The sequence below is a fragment of the Pseudophryne corroboree genome, chromosome 1, assembly GCF_028390025.1.
Source record: "Pseudophryne corroboree isolate aPseCor3 chromosome 1, aPseCor3.hap2, whole genome shotgun sequence".
Lineage (NCBI taxonomy): Eukaryota > Metazoa > Chordata > Amphibia > Anura > Myobatrachidae > Pseudophryne > Pseudophryne corroboree.
The window spans coordinates 161,690,505-161,713,957 of record NC_086444.1 but is presented as its reverse complement, the minus strand read 5'-3'; the positions used below and the strand labels follow the sequence as shown (position 1 = coordinate 161,713,957).

At 45.7% G+C, this 23,453-nt stretch overlaps 1 protein-coding gene across 6 annotated transcripts in view; it reads right to left on the bottom strand.

Annotated features, from left to right (window-relative positions):
• Positions 1–959: 959 nt before the first annotated feature.
• Positions 960–23,453, bottom strand: part of GFM2 (GTP dependent ribosome recycling factor mitochondrial 2) — a 119,769-nt gene continuing 97,275 nt past the window's right edge. For all 6 annotated transcript variants that reach the window (XM_063963855.1, XM_063963851.1, XM_063963852.1 and 3 more), the window contains exons 18-21: positions 12,076–12,249; positions 4,610–4,725; positions 4,108–4,290; positions 960–1,225 (exon numbers count right to left, since the gene is read on the bottom strand). In XM_063963855.1, coding sequence (XP_063819925.1) covers positions 1,100–1,225; positions 4,108–4,290; positions 4,610–4,725; positions 12,076–12,249 — 599 coding nt within the window. In that variant the 3' untranslated portion in view covers positions 960–1,099. The remainder of the gene's footprint in view (positions 1,226–4,107; positions 4,291–4,609; positions 4,726–12,075; positions 12,250–23,453) is intronic.

Here is a 23,453-nt window from a genome sequence, read left to right as displayed (position 1 = left end):
ATTTAATACTACACAATGATTAAAAGTGAGACAAAAACAGAACCCAACATGGGAAACAGAGTCCTACCAAGATGATAATCAGAGCCGCAGGTGTTATGAATGCAAGGTATTTCCCGGGAACAATACCTGCATGTGGCTCCGTCAGGCATGTTCCCCAGTGGTCCCTTTCACAGTCAAGGATGTCCAGAAGCACAGGAAAGTACTGGAAAGCAGGTGCCTACACGTTTCGGGACATCAAAGTCCCTTTTTCAAGGCAGTCACAGGACCACTGGGGAACACGCCTGACGGAGCCACATGCAGGTATTGTTCCCGGGAAATACCTTGCATTCATAACACCTGCGGCTCCGATTATCATCTTGGTAGTACTCTGTTTCCCATGTTGGGTTCTGTTTTTGTCTCACTTTTAATCATTGTGTAGTATTAAATTTATATTTTATTCACATCAAGCCGGTACATTACATTTTATTGAGAAAATAGAAGTTCCTGCAAAAAGTGTAGCATTAGATTAGCGCCAAAGTGGGAGGAGTCACTTTACCATTTTCAGTTTCCAAATACATTTACCAGCCTGTCCTATGGGATGCGGTAAAGATCCCGCCGGACGGAATCCCGGCGGTCAAAATACCGACGCCGGAATCCTGACCGGCACAATCCCGACATTCTCCCTCCGTGGGTGTCCACGACACCCATAGAGGGAGAACAAATTAGTGTGCCGAGCGAAGCGAGCCCGCAAGGGGCTGCGTTCCGCTCGCCACACCTGTCGGGGTTTCCGGCGTCGGTATTTCGACCGCCGGGATCCCATCCAGCGGGATTTAGTACTGATCCCTGTCCTATAACTAAGTTTGTGACTGGAATGTTACCTGACATGTGGGTTCAATACTGAGACTTGTCTGACACCCATAAACAAGACCAAATTTTACTGAACATTCCTCACTTGCTGTACAATAGACTGCAGACTAAAATCAGCACATTTATTATTTTATTTTATGAAATAAGTATTTAAAAAAATAAAAAAACAGTGATGAAACACAAGGAACTTCTTTTATGGTCATTGCAAAGTGAAGGAGGAAGATGGTAATGTCTGTTCTTGTCACCTCTTGGATCACACAAGTCCTCTCTTCCTGAGCAGAACATGCTGGTCCTGGGAATTCATGGCTTCATAGTTTGATAATTCAAGTGTAAACGTTGCCCGGCCTGACGTTATTGTGCGCAGTGCTGTAGAATACCCCTGAAAAGAGAAAACCATTATAAACAGAAGCTGTAACACACTTGTGGGTAGATTTACTAAGGAGTGGTTTGTCAGCGCTACTGATCATCAGATTTCACCCAGTTTTAAATACCTATCTTCTATGCGCTATATGGTGCATGATGTCTGGTGTGAGTTCAGCACCCTGCCACGGGTAGCAAACATCCCCACCCCAATTTTGCATCCTAATTCAGTAACCGTGTACTAAGTATTAAGGATAAGTTTTGTCTCAAAGGAATTTGGTATAAAATAACAGATTAAGCATAACGATGTGTGATGTTTTAGGACTGTGTGTTCGCCTCTTTACCCAGATTGCGTACATATTCCTGGATTTTGCACCTTCCGTGTACACGGCAGTCACAATGTCCACGACAGGCCCAACAGATGGCGCAATTTGAGTGTAAGTGGACAAATCTGTAAATTCTATACCAGGATTGTTTTGGCATTTTAAAACAATTAGTTGGGCGTGGCCTGGAGTAGCTGGGGACAGGCAGCATTTTTCCGGCTCTCCCGCTGATAGCCTCTAGCATGATATTTTCAGGATGTTTTCTCCCCCCAACCACCTTGTGTTTCTGCTGGATCCTCTCCTGCTGCTGCAGAGCGCCTTGGAGTGTTGAAATTCGGGATCTCCAAGTGTGCATCCTAGAGATCGGCCGGCCGGCCCAGCCTCTGCACGGAGTCCCGGTGCCTCTGTCTCTGGCTTCAGCGGCTGCAGTGCGGTGTGTGATACTCACCTGCTGCTATCTCCCATTCTTCAGCTGTCTCTGGGGATCCTCTGTGCGTCTTCTGCTGTCTGTCTCGCTCCTGGTGCTCGCGGGTGTGTATGACGCCGACGGCCGCCATTTTGCTGCTCACTTCTCCTCTGATGTCCCTCTGGATATCGCTCCTGCTTTGCACATTCTGGTGGTGAGAGTAATGCCGGCTGCCTGTTTCTCTGCTCCTGTTTAGCAGGTCTTCTGCTACTAGCTGGCTGCTTTATCCGGGTTCCCTGCTGGATGTGACATGTTGGCGTGCTAGCCGCCGCCATTTTGGCTCAGGAGGTTTTTACCTGATGCCTTGAGATTCCTGCTGTCTGTACCATTTGAGGCCATCCCAGCTGGTGCTCAAATTTGTCTACTGTGCCCACTCTCCTGTCTTGGCGTCTGCGTGCCTTTACGATTGCTGGCTCTTTGTACCACGTACTCCAGACTATTCATGCCTCTACTGAGAGACTTGTTATTCAGCTTACCAAAATGGTGGATGTATCCGCCAGCTCCATGGTTGCCCTCACTGCGCTTCCTGCATCGAAATATTCTCCAGCTGTCTCCTGTTCCGACACTGGATTCTATTGTACAGGATGCTGATCCAATCCCTGTAGGCCCTGATTCTCTTGCAGTCCATCCAAAGGTCCGTTTGGATTTTCTGTCATCCTCCGTTGGAATTGCTCCTAATATCCTCTGTTGTCTACCTTCTGACTGCCTCGACTATGCTGTGTCCTTTACAAATATTGTCTCTCTCTCTCTTGCTGCAATGTTGACACTGTGTAACGTGACATACTAATGGCTGGATGGAGCTAACTGTGTCCTCTCCGAAAATCCATCCTCTATCTCTTAGGTCCGCGCCAGGTCTGGGGAATTTCACATTTGCATTCTTTGGACATTCCCCTACTGATTGTTGTCTGTGCTGGACCAGGTTTATCCCTTTCGGCTTATCCTATCAAGATGCTGAGCCTTGGCTGGACTAATGTAACACGGTGTCACCATTTCCTGCTAAGCTTTGATGGTGGGGATGGTTTCCATCTTCTTGTATTTTTTTATTTTTCATACGACTGTGATATAGTGATGTTTTATGTGCAGCGGGAGAGTTGAGTCTAGTTTAATCCTGTTTTAAGGCCTTATACGAGTCCTTGCTATCCTTTCTTTGGATGACCAGAGATGAGACTGATACTGTGGTATTGCACGCGATGGAGGCCTGGCAGGATTAACTCATTTTTGTTACCAGTATTTTTGTTTTATTATTTGTATATCTTTATTACTTGTATTTTTTTTTTATATGGTTGAATCTCCTCCTATCTATGCTATGTATACATTTATATACTGCTCAGTACGCTATACGGGAGGTAAGCCATATTCTTCTGCGGGAAAGCCGGACTTAGCCTAGCTTAAGGTCATTAGTTTATTGCTCCTAATTAGTTTCGAGTTCTATTATCCGTCTGAATGGGGAGGGGGGGTTGCTAGTTAGTGTAGTTAGAGAAGGGGAGGGGGCTTTAGGGATCCAAGTATACCCGAGTTGGGGGTAGGCTATACAGGGTGGGGGGTTACAGGGGTGGTTTGTTTTTGTGGGTTTTGTTTTATTGTTTGTGGCTGTTTGGCAGACGTTTTATATCCTATTGGATTATACTTAACAATGATGTGTCTTTACGGTGACATGTGTATGGGACTAGGTACTCCCCATTTTATTCTGTGGATAAAATGTATGGGCTCACATGGCGCCTGTGGGCCTCAGTGTACTATGGTATGGGGAGACAATCTACTTATACTGAATCGTATGTCATGTGTCCTTGATTTGCAGTTTTTTGATGTATATTCTATATTCTGCCACGTATACCTGCACTTGCTACAGCATTTTCAATTTGTTTTGTATTTGTATATCTACAAAAATTTTAAATCTCAATAAAAAGTTATTAAATTTAAAACAATTGGTTGAAGCCTTTGAGAAACCACGCCTTAGTGACCCCTAAGTCTGCAGAATAGTTTTGTGTATACATTATTCATCAGGCTCTAGTCCCTCTTAAATAATGGTCATTAAATGTCTCTGTACAATCAATGGTTGCTAGGAAAGGGGCATTAAATTGCAAAAAAACTGAATCAGGAGGGTATATTTACCATCAGTTCTGAAAGTGGAACCAGGGCTAGCACCACTTTATTATCTAAGCGGTCCTGTATCTCTTGTACGTTGCCTCTCCTCTGTGACAGATCTGCCAGGACACTACTCAGGTAATTGTCACTGATCGTGATCTCCACTTGCATCCGAGGCTCCAGAATCTGCATTTCTGCTTTCTTCAAAGCCTGTGGAAATGATGAAACAAGATTGTATACAATATGGAGAAATGGCAGAACTCCAGTAAGGTGACCTCTATAAGGTATCTACAAATGGTAAGAGAGATGGAAATGGGGACAAAGGAGGAGGAGGGATAGAGGGCAGCTACAGCTACCCATGCACATAACTTTTTTTCTTTTTTTCCTACATTCTGAATGCTTGTGACCAGTCCAATATACTAATTTCCACCATTATTGGAGGAAGTATATTTGCATCTTGGTGGTTATCAAGTCTCAATCCAATAAACCACTATTTTGGATTGTTACTGTTAGAAAATACCAAACTTACCTTCTGCATGCACCGTGAGACACAAGCAGACACCATGGTCATGGAAGTGCCAGGACGCACAGTAAGCGCATGAACAGTGACTGCAACATCCTGCAATGGGGAACCGAGCAGAGGACCTGTATAAAGAGATCAGAAAATCTTACTGTCTTCACACCATGGAAATACATATACAGATCTTATTGATGGGTGCTTAAAAGTACCTCTATATCTGTAAACAAGTTATCCTACTTAGGATATGGAAACTTTTCATTAGTAATGTTAATATTAACCAGAGCAGAGAAGTCGGACGCTGTATTTACACGTGCCCTTTATCTGAGCGCAAGCTGCTCCTATCAGCCAGGTCCTGCAGGGTGAAAGCTCAGTGACATGAATCACCGGAAGCCCAGTCATGACCACAACTTTACATCTAGTAACTACCCATTCTAGTACATGCCTTTTACATGTATGTTTATGAATACTAGTAGTTTCTTTTTCATCCACTAGGGGTCACTGGAGTACTCTTGGGATATGGATGGGGCGTTAGCAGGGATTTGCACATTTAAATATTTAAATTAGTAGCCCTCCACCCCCTACATACTCCCAAGATGCCTCAGTGTTTGTTTGTTTTTTGTGCCTCACCGGGATGGCACGTTTTTGGAGACTTCTCCACACTAAATTTTTCTTTTAAAGATTTTTTTTGTTTTTGACAATTCCCAATCCCTTCCCAGCTTACTAAGAAGCGTGTGTCTGGGATTGTGGGGGCAGTGGATGCAGCATTGGCTTGTCGGCGCTCAGGAAAGGCGCTCCGCCATAGACCTCAACAGCAGTAGCTGATTCAGGCTAAGGCTGCAGGAGCTGGACAGTGCTTAGGAGAGAAGCCCCATCACACAGGTAAGGAGCGGCCAGGCAGCTCACACTGCCGCCGCTCCGTTACAATGCTTTAAACTGAAATGGGCTTTAAGAAACGGGGCGGTCAGACCTTGCTGCCGCCCCGCCAGGTGGGGGAGTTTATATTTCCTAGTCTGCACTCTCCAGACAAGGGACAGCTGGGTGCTTGCTGTCCCTGCTCACTCGCGGTCAGCTTCCGTGCTGGCTGTCAGTCTGCTCTTACCGGCACTGTTATGCTTGATGGCCACGGACAGTTCCCACTGCTGCCGCGGCTCGCAGTCCCTTACCCGCCTATTGCCTCTCACAGTTATAGGGGGAAGGGATGTAACCATGAGGGAAATTAACCATGTCTCCTGTTGCAGCACATAATGGGGGACAGGTGATAAAGTCCCTAGTCCAGCATTCCCCACAGGTATGGGAGATGGCAATGGATTGTCAGGTAATCCAGGCTACTAAGTCTGGAACTGTATTTGGGATGGTGCATGTGTAGATATATTTATATATTATACATGCATACATACACACCCACACACAAACACTAGACCCTTAATATATGTTTTACATGAAAAAAAGCATGCGGTGGAACGAACACCATTCTAAATGTTTCCTGTTTCTTTCTACAGGAATTTGCTCTGTCCTAGTACACACAGCCACTGGAGGGTGCAGGGGTGTTGCAGTAAAGCACATATTTAACAAATTTAGTCATGGGGACTTGTGTTTTACGGTATACCTGTCTGTCTGTGTTCATGATGAGTAAAGCTAATGCAAAATCAAAAAAGCAGCTTGTCTGTGAGAGAGTGCGTTACCTGATGGAACTTCCACTTGCACAGTGTGTCTTGCAAATAAGGGTCCAAATATGAACCTCTACCCTGATCATCCTTGGGTGATGATGGCAGGTGTGATGTCTTAGTTAAAATCAGAGTTTGCCACTGCGCAAAAAGATCATGAGGTGGCTAGGTCTGATTCTATGGTAATACCGTCTGAGCTGCCACAGTGGGCTCCGGATAGGTCTAGGACTTTGTAGAGTTTACAAAAGTCCAGGACTAGCTCAATTCCTATAAGTAGTCAGTTTGGCTCATAATTTACCAGTTTCAGCTGTGTTGCATTCTGACGAATCAATGCCAGACCTTATATCTCAGGAGGAACAAGAGGAAAGTGAATTGGGCCAGGAGTCAGATAGTGAGGTTACTGATAGCCTTGCCATTGATAATCTCATCAGGGCAGTATGCCAGGTTCAAAATTTTACTGAGACTGAGGAACCTTTTTCAAGGGATGAAATTTTATTTGCTAAAAAAGAGCAACTGTGTGTTTTCTTATTCAGATAAGCAGTTAACGGAAGCATGAAAAAAAAATTCAGATAAACTGTTTTCGATGCCTAGGCGGTTTCGGTCTAACTACCCGTTCCCAGAGTCTGTGGATTTTCCCATTTAGTTGTCAAACAGTGGATTCCTCCGTTTCAAAATTTTAACCATGTAACCATTCCAGTCCCCGCTGCAACGACGCTTCAACACCCGTCAGGGCGTAAGCTAGAAGCTATGCTAAAGTCAATGTATACAGCAGTAGGGGTGTTGCTTAGACCTGATTTAGTGGGTGTTTGGGTTAACAAGGCTGTAGTTGCATGGCCAACACAGCTCAAGTTGGGCCTAAAACAGGATCTTCCCTTAGACCAGCTTATACTTCTTCCTGATGACATCTGTGAATCTGCTGAGTATTTAGGTACGTCTTCTATGGACGTCAGCCAGGTTAGTTCTCGGCTTTCAGCTTCACTAGCTGCGGCCCGACGGGCACTTTGGCTGCGTTCTTGGCAGGCCGAGGCAGAGTCAAAACGAGGAATAGAAGCGCTGCCTTACACTGGCGATATGTTATTTGGTCCTGAATTGGACAAATTTATTTCTCAGGCTACTAGGAGAAAGTCTGTTTTCCTGCCATTGCCTGCACCAGTTCCTAAATGGAAAAATCTTTTAGACCTCAGTCCTTTCGAGGCCATGCGAGATGAACACCCAACAGGGTAGACATGGTAGAGGACATGGTTTTCAACAAACCCCTAACCGTCGTCAGAACACAAAGGGCGCTGACAAGCAGGTGGCATGACAGGCTTCCAGACCATCTCGGATCGTCAGTTGTGGAAGCATGCCTTCAGACGTTTCACTTGGCGTGTTTTCAGACATCCACAGATGGATGGATCCGCAATTTAGTGTTCAAAGGTTACAAAATAGAGGTCGATTGGCTACCGCCAATGCGGTTTTTTGAGACAGGCCTGCATGTGTCAGGAGACAAAAAGGCGGTTCTGCAAACCACGATTTACTCTTGTAGATTCAGCAGTTTTGATTCAGGTTCCAGTTCACCAACAGGGTCAAGGTTATTACTCCAAACTTTTTGTAGTACGGCCAGACGGCTCTGTTGGACCAATACTGAACCTGAAGGTTTGCAGTACAACAAAACCATTATCAATTTCAGGCACTACCGTTTTGCCGCTCATCAGCGCCTCGGGTATTCACAAAGGTGATGTCTGTGATGATATCACTCCCAGGGATCTGAGATGAGCTAATAGTTCTGTACTTAGACGACCTTCTCAACAAGGCTCCGTCTCAACAAATACTCCTTCAACATTCCTTACTAACATACGATGTACTGGTTCAGCACGGTTGGATTGTCAACTTCAAGAAAATCGGGTTCCATGTCAACGAATTCAATTCCTAGGAATGTTTCTTGATCTGGTGGATCAATGAATTTACCTGCCAGAACAGAAAGCACAAAGTATTCATCATCTATTACAGTTAGTGCTCAAACCACGGACAGTCTCTGTGCACTTGTGCATTCAACTGTTAGGAAAGATGGTGGCGTCTTTCGAAGCACTCCAGTTTGGAAGATTTCACTTGCGTCCTTTTCAGCTAGATCTTCTAACACAGTGGTTAGGCTCTCATCTCTAAATTCATCAGATGGTGTGGTTGTCTCCCAGGGCCAGAGTATCACTACTCCAGTGGCTCCAAGTACAGCATCTCACCGCAGGAAAATGGTTCGGAGTCTGGAATTGGATAATTCTGACAGACACAAGTCTCGGAGGATGGGGAGCAGTGGTCCTACATCGTCAATTTCAGGGTCTCTGGTCAGACCAAGAAAGATTAGCCAATAAATATCCTGGAACTCAGGACAATCTACAACGCTCTGCGTCAGGCTGTTCAAAAACTCCAGTCTCAGACTGTTCAGGTTCAGTCAGACAATGCAACGGCAGTCGCATACATCAACAAACAAGGAGGGACTCTAAGTCACATGGCCATGTGAGAAGTTGCTTGAATCCTGAATTGGGCCGAGCATCACCAAGTGATATTGTCGGCAGTGTTCATTGCAGGAGTGGACAACTGGGAAGCAGATTCTCCAGTTGTCAGGATTTTCATCCAGGAGAACGAGCTTTACATCCAGAGGTGTTCCAGATGTTGGTCCAGTGGTGTGGTTACCCACAGATGGATCTAATGGCATCTCGCCAAAATCAAATTCCCCAGTATGTGTGCAGAACAAGAGATCCAAAGGCAGTGGATGCTCTCACAAAAGCGTGGCCGAACAGCCTCGTGTTTCTGTTTCCATAATTTCCGCTGCTTCCTCTGTTGCTAAAGCAGATCAAAAGTATCCACGACAGTCATAGTAGTGGCGCCTCATTGGCCTTGGGTAGTGTGGTTCTCCGATTTTCGCGGTCTGCAGACGATCCGTGCCCGCTTCCGCTAAGTCCAGACCTACAACAGGGTCCGTTCCTTTACCCCGATTAAGCGCAGCTGCAGTTGACGGGGTGGCTGTTGAAACTGCTCTCTTAAGACAAGAGGGCATTCCAAAGTCGGTTATACCAACCATGTTACGTGCTAGAAAGCCAGTTACAACAACTCATTATCACAGAATTTGGCGAGTTTATATAGGTTGGTGTGAAGCTCGGAAGTTTCCGACATCTTCTTTCAAGTTATCCTATCTTTTGCTATTTTTACAGGCGGTGTTAGATGGAGGACTATGTTTAGCTACACTAAAAGTGCAGGTCTCTGCCTTGTCAATTTTCTTTTTGCCAACAGTTCACACTTTCCTGCAAGGTGTCCTTAGAGTTCAACCTCCATTCATACCACCTATAGCTCCATGGGATTTTAATCTAGTTTTGGATTTTTTGCAGTCTTCAGTTTTTGAACCCTTGCAACACGTGGATGTTAAGTTTTTAACTTGGAAAACCGTGTTTCTCCTAGCCTTAGGTTCGGCAAGGCGTGTTTCAAAATTGGGTGCTTTATCATGCAAGCCACCGATTCTGGTATTTCATGATGACAGAGCGGAACTTCGGACGATTCCTGCTTTTCTACCAAAAGTGGTTTCTTCTTCTCACATCAATCAACCAATTGTAGTTCCTGTGTTTTCAGAAGATTCAGGAACTCCAGCTACTTTGGATGTGGTACACGCACTCCGCATTTATGTAGCCCGAACATTAACAGTACGTACAATGGATACATTGTTCTGTATGATGGAGTCAAGATAGGGTGGCCAGCTTCCAAACAGACCTTGGCTAGATGGATTAAGCTGACCATTCGTCAAGCGTACTTTCATGCTAGTCTAAAACTGCCTGCATCTGTTTCAGTACGTTCTACGCGTTCTGTGGGAACGTCATGGGCAGCAGGTCATGGAGCTTCTACGACACAACTTTGCAGTGCAGCTACAGGGTCATCAGTGCATGCGTTTGTGCGCTTTTACAAGTTTGATATGTTTGAGGCATCAGCATCTAGCTTTGGCTGTCGTGTGTTACAGGTGCCAAACAGCTCTCCTGCCCAAGGGGGAACTTTGGTACATCCCAAGAGTACTCCAGTGACCCCTAGTGGATGAAAAAGAAAAGGATTTTGGTACTTACCAGATAAATCCTTTTCTTTGAATCCACAGGGGGCACTGGACGCCCACCCAGAGCAGTTTCACCTTGCTTGTGGTAAGTTCAGTAATTCTCGTGGTAACACATTCTCATCGACTTGTTCAAATGTTAAGGTGATTGTTATCTATTGTTGTATCAACTTTCTAGTTGTCCATTATGTTATATGTAATTCTCCATTGGTCATCCTCTCTGTCGCTCCTGTTCGGCTCAGTAAAGAACACTGAGTTATCTTTAGAGTATGGAGGGTTACTAATTTAAATATTTAAATGTGCCTATCCCTGCTAACGCCCCATCCATATCCCAAGAGTACTCCAGTGCTCCCTGTGGATTCAAAGAAAAGGATTTATCTGGTAAGTACCAAAATCCTCATTTTTGTAAAAGCCAACAGGTATGTTACATTGAGTGGTCTCCTAAAAGTTGACTTGATTACTTGGTTCCAGCTGCAGTCTAGTTCTCTATAGAGAAGTTCAGCAAGTAGCTCTGCTCGTCTTAACACCATTACAGTTAGAATGTCTAATCTCTCCATGACCCTGGAGCAGGCAGGCACTTTGAGCAGCACAGAATGAGCTGCAGGTGGTTTGGAAACGTACAGGAGTTTGTTTTAACTTGGGAAGAGCATAACTTTATTATTAGCCTTTCTTTGTATGACACCACAAGGGGTCTGCAGCACCTTAAAAGGTACATTACCAGAATGAACAGAGCATGGGGAAAAAAATGACTTACAGTACAGAACATTGCAGGACATGGTATATAAACATTGCTGCATTAGCGTATATATGTAAAAACTCTCACTCACTCACTGACTTACTCACTCATCACTAATTCTCTCACTTCCCGATATGTTAGGAAGCTGAAATATAACATAGGTATTCTTCAGGTGGGAAATATGAAAACTACGTAATCTGAATTTTAATAGACCTCCCCTAAGGGAGGGGCTGACATAATGACTGATGCGTAGCTTGCGTTGCGTGAATAACACCCAAACAGACAATCAGATCAAAATTTGGATTGCACCTCCCATGTGTAAAATTTAATAAACTACAAAAATGGTCACAGTATCTATTATGGGTGCACCTCAGGTAATGACAAGAACCATGGATTAATATTTACTTACATTAAAATGTCTTAAATTTACATCTCTATAGATTTACCACATGTTTAACACTGAAAATGAGAAACTTCAGTGCGAAGAACGGGTAGAACATCTAGTAATAAAATAAGCAACATGGTGGCAGAAGTGAAGGGTTAGGTGCCATTGTAGGCAGTAGATAATTGCATAAGTAAGGGTAGGAACAGCACATGAGTGAAGAGGGTTGGTCTTGGGAGCTTACATTCTAAAGGAAAGGGGCAGACAGACAAGGTTGACACAGATGGGGAGGACAGAGAGCATAGAGCAGGGGGATTGGGGTGAGAGCTGGAAGGCTTTGATAAAGAAGTGGGTCTTCAGAGCCCATTTTAAAGTTTTGTGGCGAGTTCCAGAGGTAGGGAGCAGCACGGGCAAAACGTGAGAGGAAGTAGTCATTTGGGAGGAAAGCTATAGATTGTAAGCTTGCGAGCAGGGCCTTCCTACCTCTGTCTGTCTGTTTTTACCCAGTTTTGTTCTATTACTGTTGTTCTAATTGTAAAGCGCAACGGAATATGCTGCGCTATATAAGAAACTGTTAATAAATAAATAAATAAATAAACAAACTGCATGCTAGCTTTCACGCTCCCTCACCTGCTAGGCAAGAACTGTGGATGCCACTTTCTATTGCTTCCTTATATTCCTCTGATAGACTTTGCTGCAGATTACCAGCATATGCAATCATTTGCTTTTCATCAATCAAGGGATTTACTTCTACGTCTGCCGTCACTTGGTGCCGGTGTTCACCTATCGTCCTGTCCAAAGTATCTGTTCATTAAAAAGAATAATTTACTGCAAGTAAAAAATAGTTCAATAATATACAAATGTAAATGTTTGTACACTGAAAGTGTGTGATTAATGTAGAATGAAAATAATAATATATTAGTCTCCTACATGTAGTTAATGAAATGTATAGACTTCATTTCATATTATATTATGGTGCATCTGACCTCAGTCTTCCAGCATTAGTCCTTAATGCCTCCACTGTCAGCAGGTGGCTTCATGCTAACCCCATTGTGGAGGTGGCAGGTCACACACTGACTGGTTGGAATGGGGAGGGTGGCAGGAGAACCATCCTCGCTCTGTACAGGGATGCACTATACCGACGCCGGGATCCCGCACAGTGAACAGCCTGACGGCAACAGGGACTATTCCCACTCGTGGATGTCAACGACACCCGCAAAAAGCCTCATTGCGCTCGCCCTCCCTGCCATATAAAAGCTGGAATCCTGGGTATGGTGACCACACAAACCCAACCCTATCACCAGACTGAGGAGGAGCAGAGCTGCCGTACTGTGTGAGATATGGACAGGACGGTAACAGAGAACCAGCCAGCGCTTTACCTCCGCACATTTCCAAGAGACAAATAAAACCCAAATGAGAAATGCCAGGACAATTCCAGCATGTAATATGACTGGGGCGGAACTGTCCCCTACATGTAAGGAGCCAGAAGGGAAGTCTGTGACTATTCAATACCGGGACTGAGATTATTTCAATTCCGAGAAAACAAAAAGAGGCAGGATTGGTTCCCTACATGGGACTGTATAGCTAATCCTAATTAGCAGCAACATACCAGCTAATTGTTCCTGAAAGATTTTGCACTGCAGTTTAAAAATTGGCCTTTTTATTTTCATGTCAATATTAACGAACACAAACTATACTGTGCTTCATACAGACTAATCTATGGTTTCACAGAATGTAAAAACTAACACTACTAACTATACTGTGCTTCAGACAGACTAATCTATGGTTTCACAGAATGTCTGTAACAACTAAATATAATACAGGTGCTCGCAGTAACATTGGTATTGGTATCAGATTTTTTAATATATTTTCATGCATCTTATAATTATTTGCTAATGTTTTATTGATTTTATCTACTGTACATTGGGTAAATAAGATATGGTTTCTACAATATACCATTTATTTACAAAAACGTATACAAAGTATAAGAACAAGGAAGATATGAGTGCGCAGTTAGCGGCAGCCAGTATAAGGGGTGGTCAACCCCTTAATATAACGTGAGAGTGATGTGGGGATATACTGGCGCCGGCTGAGGAAGCTGGCAGCCATTAGACCAGCGAAACGCGTTGAGCCAAGGACACTGACCACCACCATTGGATCCACTATATTTCTCCGGTACTTATTGGACTCTCCTTACCTCTATTTGGACATTTCCAGACCAGGAATTCGAAAAAAAAACCCTGCTGCTAATTGGATCCCTAAACTGCCAAACTGAGATCCACGGGGATAATTTCCATACGGACTGGGTAACTACCAAAATTTCAAGTAATGAGGAGTGAGTCCTAACCAGAGACTGCATATACAATCAATATATAAGTGAGATCCTAGTGGTCCCATTCCCCTTAATTGGGAATTTATAAAGTCGTTTCGTTTAATTGTGTGATATTTATAATTAATAATTTTTATATTTCTTAATGTTTATTAAAATCATGTGATATTATATTCTAAATATTCTTATCGTCACTTATTGGCATTTCAGCCGGCGCCAGTATATCCCCACATCATATCTTATTTACCTATCTGGAATTATCAGAGTAGTGGGCATTTAGAAAGTATTGTTTATTGGCGCCAGTGCATTGATTGTAATGTCCTTTCTAGTTCTGTGCTGTTTATACACACACTAACGTGTCTGTTTCACTAGTTGCAAGTACATCAGTCCATTTGTTAACCCAATATATACCACCATGGTTTAAAGGTTTGCATTCACTTCAAATATTGTCCCCCCCTTTATTCAAAGTTTAACGCAGCAATTTTATCATATTAAGTGGCCTAGTGTGCCTAGAAAACATTTCCCAAACCATTATACCACCACCAGCCTGTACTGATAACACGAATGCAGGATAATCCGTGGCTTCATTACATCTGATTCTAACTCTAACAACTGCATATTGCAGCAGAAATCTGACATTTGTCAGACCAGACGTTTTTATAATCTTCAGCTGTCTGGCATAGATGAGCCTGTACCCACTGTAGCCTCAGTCTCCCGTTCTATCTCACAGGAGTGACTCCCAATGTGGTCTTCTGCTGCAGTAAGCCATCCACTAGAAGGTTTGACATGCTTTGCAGAGATACTCTTCTATACACCACTGTAACGCATGGTCATTTGGATGGGTTGGGTATGGGTGATTGTCGCTGTGGATTCTGCCGGTCACCATACCGACGCAGGGATCTCAAGGATTAGAATGGCGGTAAGGGGGGGCGAGTGCGACTAAGCCCCTTGCGGGCTCACTATGCTCGCCACGCAATGGGTGTCAAGGACACCCACGAACGGAAATAGTCCCTGTTAGTCGGCATGCTGACTGTCGGGATTTTGAGGCATCGGTATTGTGAGGGGCGGTCTCCTGACCATCCGTCACTTAGCTACACCCCATTTGGATTATTGACCCCTTCCTCACAGTCAGGTTATTTTCCACTGACCTCTTTCATTAACCAGGAACTCATGCACACAGAATTGTCACTCACTGGAAGTTTTCTGTTTTGTGCACCATTCTCCGTAAAATGTATATATTGATGTGCACAAAATTCTCAGGAGATCAGCAGTTTCCGAGATGCTCACACTACCCTGATTAGATCACATTTCTTCCTCATTCTAGCATTTGCACTGAACAACAGCTGACTCTCGACCATGTTTGCATGCTGTTATTGATTATATTGCTTCCACATAATTTGCTGATTAAATATTTACATTAACGAGCAGATGTAGTGTCGTTTTTTATTCACCAGACTTCACAACTGTAGTAAACTCTAAGTAAATTGCAGTTTCATCCTGCAATGATTAATCACCTGGGCACACAATCCTAGACTTACTGAGGACACACACAAATGTTACTAAACTCAAAAAAGTTTAACATAGCATTTTGGCCAACATACTTTCAGCTTGAATGCTTTTGCAGCCTCAATATATTGGTCTTATAATTGGTACTGTACACTTCACATTTCCAGGCAGACTGTGGGGTATAGTCAATAACTGTTGGAAGCTGCCGTCTTGTCGGAAAGCCGGCAGTTTACGACCGTTTTAGGTCGGAAGGGGGTTCCAACCTATTTATTAGGGCCCCGTTTATTCCGACAAATCGGGAAACCCGACTTGTCGGAATGCACACTGATCGCCGGCTTCAGCCGCCGATCAGGGTGCATTGTCGGAAGCGGGGCCAAATCTGACAGGTTTTAGCCCCATTTCCGACAATCTCAATCCGACTTTAAAAAAAGTCGGATTGAGATGAGGGATCTGAGAGCAGGAAACAGGGGGAGCAGCGCTGCAGCGGGGAGAGCAGGAACCCAGCGGCAGCGTCCACTCGGGTCCTGCAAGCGAGGTACCGCTTGCTGGAGCCGGGTGGACGCCGCCGTGAGCCTCCGCTGATTGCTCCCCCCATCTCCTCCTCTCCATCTCCCCTCCTCCGCTGATCTCCCGCTGCTGCCCCCACCGCCATCTCTATCACAGTAGCCGCTGACAGCTCTCTTCCCCCCCCCCCCCCCATCCCTTCCCTTCAATTACCAGCGCCACTGACAGCTCCTACCACCGCTACTGTCAGCGGCAGGACAAGGCACTGGGAGCGGCAAAATCAGACAGTCGGATTTGGCCGCTCTTTGAATAGGGGTTGTCGGGTCCATTCCGACAACTGCATGTTGGAATGGACCAGACTCTTATTGAATACACCCGTGTCTCCCACAGATTCTTAGATGGATGAAGCAATAGAGACTGCGGGACATTATTTAGATTGTATATACCCCTTTCAATAAAGCCCATAATCCAAAACATGGCATTTGGAAACTTTTATACACAAAGTAAAATAATCTCATGTATGACCTCAGCAAGTACAACTACATAATATGCCAAAAAGAAGAGTTATGGTAGACTTACCATGGTTAACTCTCTTTCTGCGAGGTACACTGGGTTCCACAGGGAAAACATTGGGGGTGTACAGCGGGATCTTGGACCCAGAGGCACCATCAGGCAAAGCTTTGACTGTTCTAAGATGCATTGGGGCCTCCTCTATAACCTCGCCTCCAGGCACTGAGTGCTCAGTTTCGTTAATCAGTCCAATGCAGGAGCAGGTACAAGAGAAGGCAGATGTTAGTCACAGAACCACAACCTCACGACAGGAGAGGGTACCAGCGGCTAATGCCATACAACCCAAAGAAGCTAGGTGCGTCAGGGTGGGCACCCCGTGGAATCCAGTGTACCTCGCAGAAAGAATTAACCATGATAAGTCTACCATAACTCTCCTTTTCTGCAGCGGGGTACACTGTGTTTCACAGGAAAAACATTGGGGATGTCCTAAAGCAGTTCCTCAAGGGAGGGGACGCGCCTTAGCAGGTAGGAGAACCTGGCGTCCAAAGGAAGCATCCTGGGAGGCGGAAATATCAAAGGCATAAAACCTAATGAACATGTTCACTGAGGACCACGTAGCCGCCTTGCACAATTGTTCTGGGGATGCGCCACAGCGGGCCGTCCAAGAAGGTCCAACAGACCGAGTAGAATGGGCTTTAACTGCAGCAGGAGCTGGGAGTCCAGCCCGCACATAGGCATGTGCAATCACCATTCTAATCCATCTGGCCCAGGTTTGCTTAATCGCAGGCCTGCTACGTTTGTGAAAATCAAACAAAACAAAAAGGGAATCTGACCTTTTCGTTCTTTGGGAGACAAATCCAAAGAGACAAAGGGGGTAATTCAGAGATGATCGCAGCAGCAAATTTGTTAGAATTAGGCCCATGGTTTTGCCCAACTGCTGAGTTGATCACAGCAGCAATTTTGTTAGCAGTTGGGCAAAACCATGTGCACTGCACGAGGGGTAGATATAACATGTGCAGAGAGAGTTAGATTTGGGTGGGGTGTATTGCAGTGTAAAAATAAAGCAGCCAGTATTTACCCTGCACAAAAACAAAATAACCCACCCAAATCTAACTCTCTCTCCAAATGTTATATCTGCCCCCCCTGCAGAGCACACGGTTTTGCCCAACTGCTAACAAATTTGCTGCTGCGATCAACTCTGAATTAACCCCAAAGGCTGGAACCATAATCTCTTGGTTAAGGTGAAAAGATGACACCACTTTAGGCAGATAACCTGGGTAAGTTCGTAGAATTGCCGGTCCTGGTGGAATATGAGAAAGGCGCTTTGACCTGTCGTTCACCCCAAGTCTGACACCCGTCTTGCAGAGGCAATGGCCAGCAAGAACAGGACCTTGCTGTGTACCATTTAAGGTCCACCGATTCAAGAGGTTCAAATGGAGACTCTTGCAGAGCATTCAGCACAACAGACAAATCCCATGGAGCCTCAGGAGGGACATAGGGAGGCTGAATCAGAATAACGCCCTGAATTAACGTCTGAACATGAGGTATAGAGGCAATTTTTCTCTGAAACCAAACCGACAAGGCAGATATATGAACCTTGAGGGAGGCCAGACGAAGACCTAAGTCAAGGCCTCTTTGCAGAAAAGCCAGTAATCTGGAAGTCCTGACTCTATGGACATTGCAATTCTTCTCAGCACACCAGGAGAAGTAAGAATTCCAAACCCTGCAATAAATCCGAGGCCGGTCTGCGGGCTTTCAACATCGTTTGAATAACCGCCTCCAAAAATCTTTTGGCTCTCAGGAGTGATGCTTCAAGAGCCACGCCGTCAAAGCCAGTCTGGATAGAGACAAGGAAGAGGTCTGGTCATTGAGGAAGTAGAAGGGGATGCCCCATCGACAAACCCGCAGGTCTGAGAACCAATGACTTCTGGGCCACGCTGGAGCAACTAGAAGCAGCATTCCTCCTTACTGTTTGAACTTCCCAAGAACCCTGGGCAGAAGTGACACTAGAGGGAACACGTAAGGCAGCCGAAAGTTCCATGGAATTGCCAGTGCGTCCATGAACGCTGCTCCTTGTCCTTGATCCGAAGACCGGAACTTTGTGAATGTGTCGAGATGCCATGAGGTCTACATTCGGTAGACCCCACCTGTCCACTAGGAGTTGAAAGACTTCTGGATGAAGACTCCACTCTCCGTACGTCCCAGTTCAGGACACCCGGAATGAACACTGCCGATATACTTGTCAGATGGCGTTCTGCCTAACAAAGGATTTTTGACACTTCCTATATAGCCATATGGCTTTGAGTGCCGCCTTGATGGTTTATGTATGCCACAGTCGTGGCATTGTCTGATTGTACCTGAACCGGTATGTTCCGTACCAGAGGCAGGGCGAGTGATAATGCATTGAACACTGCCCTCAGCTCTAGGATGTTTATTGGGAGGAGTGATTCTTCCTTGGTCCACCGACCCTGAAAAGAGTGTTGTTCCAACACCGCTCCTCATCCCCTCAGACTAGCATCCATCGTCAGGAGGACCCAGTCGGGGATACAGAAGGGATGGCCCCTGCTCAAATGCTGGTTCTGTAGCCACCAGGTCAGTGACAAACAAATAACTAAATTGAAATCGCTGTCCACAATAAAGGATAGATAAAATTGTATTTATTTTGTATTGATAACTGTTTATATAAACACTTAAAAAGCTAAAACATACTATGTATATCTACAAAGCCTATTTCTTCAGTGATCCTTATCACAGGTACCTTGTGATTGCACTGGTAATGAATACTAGATTGCTGATTAGAACAATATAGCATGCAATAGGTGTTCTAATTAGCTCCACAGTGAACAATTCTTAGTAGCAATTTATATTATTCAGCCTCCTAAATACTTAAGTACACTTAATTGGAACACTTATTTTCACAGCCCAAACATATCTAGAGGCAATGCATACAGTTGATAAATGTTTTTTCACCTCCCGCTGGGACAGCGTAGTGATACAATGTGTCCAAAGTGTCTCTGCCTTAGAATCAGGCTGAATATGTAACAAAGAATCAAGTCTCCTATGGAAGCTTTCCAGCTGATTAGCTTCTGACAGGCATCCCCGTATAAGCATAAAATAATTATGGATGAGATTCTTATGAAATAAACTGATTGCACAGTAACTTGAATGTTATCTCACCGGTTTGTGCAGCTACCACATCTCCCGCCGGGCTCCATCTCTGCCGCACACAGAGCTCAGCGGCTCTATCACTGACGTCAGCGCTGTATTCCTCCCGTTGGTGTGGGTTGGATGCAAGCGTACAAACAGCTTGGAGCGCAGAGATCCTCCGGCCAGTGGTTCAGAACTGCATCGGCTGTTATGTGCTTGGCCCGTAATGGCAGGGCGGCACAAGTTCTCACCGGCACCGGCGTTAGGAGAAGTGATGTCGGCTTTGTAGAAGCTTAAGTCCATATACAGGGGTAAAAACTTAACATGTTTCTCAGCCTGTTACCCGTGGCCGTTTCCTCAGAAGTGAAGTTTGCTTGGAGTTTGCAGTGACAAACAAACCTCCGGAGTCAACAAGATCATTTGGGATCTGATCGATGAGACAGGCTGTCCCACTTGGCAAGAATTAATCGTTGCAGAGGACGGGAATGAAATTGAGCGAACTCCACCATGTCGAATGTCAACATCGTCAGGCCAAGTACTTGCATTGCCGAGTGAATCGACACTCTGGGGCGACGGATGAAGTGTCTTATCCTGTCCTGGATTTTCAGGACATTGTCTGTAGACAGGAACAGTCTCTGACTGTGTGTCCAGAAGTGCCCCTAGGTGCAACATGCTCTGAGCTGGGACCAGCGAGGACTTCTTCCAATTGATCAGCCTTCCGTGGGCCTGTAAGCAACACACCGTCAATTGTAGATAACAGAGGAGGACTTTGTGGGAACTCGCCAAAATCAGCAGGACGTCCAAGTACGGCAGAGTTCTGACTCCCTGGCGACAAAGGTGCGCCGTCATCACGTTCATAATCTTGGTGAAGATCTGAAGAGCCGTGGCCAGTCCAAACGGCAGGGCCTGGAATTGGTAGTGACTGTTGACAATAGCAAACCACAGGAACTGCTGATGCGATATGGCAATAGGAATATGCAGATAAGCATCCTGTATATCCAGGGATACCATGTAATCTCCGGGCTCCATCGCCAGTACAATAGAGCGCAATGTTTCCATACGAAACTTGGTGACCCTCACAAATTTGTTCAGTGACTTGAGGTTGAGTATAGGCCGAAAAGACCCATTGGGTTTCTGCACAAGAAACAGGGTCAATTAATAGCCTCTGCCACACTGGGACTGAAGATCCGGCACAACCACTCCTGTACTCAGGAAGGAACCTACCGTTTGTAAAGCCTGCGCCTTCAATAGATCCGAAGGGAGTACCGTAGTGCAGAACTGGTGAGGGGGACGTCTCTTGAAGTAGACAGCATACCCGTGAGAGACAACTTCCAGTACCCAAGCGTCTGAAGTGGTCTTTAACCAGACCTGGGCAAATTGTAGAAGCCGGCCTCCCATCCTGGGGTCCCCAAGTGGGAGGCCCGGCCCGTCATGCAGCAGGCTTGAGGCTTGTCTTGTTTTGAAGCAGGCTGACGGGCTGCCCAGGACTGTTTCGTCTTGGGCTTGGTGGTCTTGGGAGCACAAGATTGTCTGGGGTAAGACTGGCCCTTGGAATGAAAAGTGGTAGTCTTTGCCTTCTGTGTAGAAGGATTAGTAGGAGGAAGAAAAGCAGTCTTAGCAGACACTATTTTATTCACGTCCTCTCCAAATAGAGGGGGTAATTTTAGCAGCCGTGCAAACGCATAGTCGCTGCCCACGGGGGAGTGTATTTTCGCTTTGCAAGTGTGCGAATGCGTGTGAAGCCGAGCGGGACGAAAAAGTATTTTTGCAGTTTCTGAGTAGCTCTGGACTTACTCAGCCCTTTGCGATCACTTCAGTCTTTTTGGTCCCGGAATGGACGTCAGACACCCACCCTGCAAACGCCTGGACACGCCTGCGTTTTTCCAAACACTCCCAGAAAACGGTCAGTTGACAGCCATAAATGCCCTCTTGCTGTCAATCTCCTTGCGCTTGGCTGTGCAAATGGATTTGTTAAATCCATCGCCCAGCAATGAATCGCTTTGTACCTGTATGACGTGCCTGCGCATTGCGGTGCATACACATGCGCAGTAGTAACCTGTTCGCTGCACTGTGAAAAAACGGCAGCGAGCGATCAACTCTGAATGATCCCCAATGTGCACTACAGGTGTGGCAGATATAATCTGGTTATTTTGTTTCTGTGCAGGATAAATACTGGCTGCTTTATGTTTACACTACAATTTAGATTTCAGTTTGAACACACCCCACCCAAATCTAGCTCTCTCTGCACGTTATATCTGCCCCCTCCCCCTGCAGTGCACATGGTTTTGTCCAACTGCTAACAAATTTGCTGCTGCGATCAACTCTGAATTAGGCCCAGAATAAAATGTCCCAGTTGAAGGGAAGTACCTCCAAGGTCTTCTTGGAGTCCAAACCCACTTTCCACAACCTTAACCACAGTATACGGCGAGCCAGGACAGATGTGGATGACGCTTTGGCTACCAGTACCAACGCCTCAGAGGACGCCTCCTGAATGTAATAGGCAGCGGTGCATATGTGAGACAGGTATTGTCTGGCACTATCAGAAATACCCTTGGGCAGCTCATCCTCTAAGGCAGCAGTGGCCAACCCGTGGCTCTTGAGCAACATGCGGCTCTTTCTTTATTCAGATGTGGCTCCTGACACTCAAAGTCACATGACCACAACAGATCTGGAAACTGCTGCATCTCAGCCAGACATGCAGCAACACTACGGGGACGAAGAAGTGAGGGAGCCACCGGAAAACAGAGGACATATAAGGGGCTGCTGCAATGACACGAGTTGGGCGGCAGCGTTGGTGACTTATGAGGGTGTACTTCAGTGACACATGGGGGAGCTGGCTGGAGTAGCACATGGAGGAGCTGGCTGGAGTGACACAAGAGGGTGCTGGCAGGAGTGACACATTGACACATGGGGGAGCTGGCTGGAGTAGCACATGAAGGAGCTGGCAGGAGTGACACAGGAGGGTGCTGGCTGGAGTGACACATGGTGGAGCTAAAGTGTATTATGTGAATTTGGCTTTTTCAATATACTTTATGTGTATCTGGCTTTTTCAATGTATTTTATGTTGGCTCTGGTTTTAAAATGTATTTCATGTGGCTCTGGCTTTTTCAATGTATTTTATAGCATGGGTGTGGCCTAGCAGGTACAATGCCACACCGCATTTTTGCACACGCGCCTTCTGCTCGATGTCGGCTCTTTGACTTACCCAACAAGATTTTTTGGCTCTTTGTCTCGGACTGGTTGGCCACCCCTGCTCTAAGGCCTGAAGCCAGGCTTCAATACCTATTGCAGCCCAAGAGGCAGCTATCGTGGGTCTATGAAGGGCCCCTGCGAGGGAATATATAGATTTCAGGCATCCCTCCACACGCTTATCTGTCGGTGACAGGCAGAGTAGACGACACCACGAGACAAGTTTACGTAACTCTGCGGAGAGAGGATAGAGAGCCAAAGCCCGTCTAGGGAGCGGGAATTTCTTACCTGGGGTAGATCAGGGTTCCCTCCTGATGTCCACAAGATGATTAGAATGGAGTAATATGTTTAAACAACAGAAGGTGGTTAAAACTATCAGTTTTCTTGGCCACTGTAGTGGAATCCTCATCCTCAGAGATTTGTAGGTCCTGCTTAATAGCAACCACCAGAGCAGGGACCTGTGAGGGAAAATCCTCGTCGGTAACACAGGATTCAGAGTCTGCCAGGACCGCATGCTCCCCCTCCTCACCAAATGAAACATCAGAGAGGATAGTGGACTGAGGAGGAAGCAGCCAGAGACACGGGAGTGACCTAGAGTAGATTTCTGTCTAACCAAAGACTGATTTAACTGTTGCAGCAGGGTAGACAAATTTTCCACCCAAGGCAGATTTACCATAGGGACAACGTGTGGTGGCAGTGGCACCGTAGGTCCCATAGGGGGGGCTAAACGGTCCACCAGAGTCCCCAGGACGGTAGTGAACATAGCCCAGGGTGGCTCCATTGTAGTTACAGGAACTGCAGGCTGACTGGGAGGTGTATGACA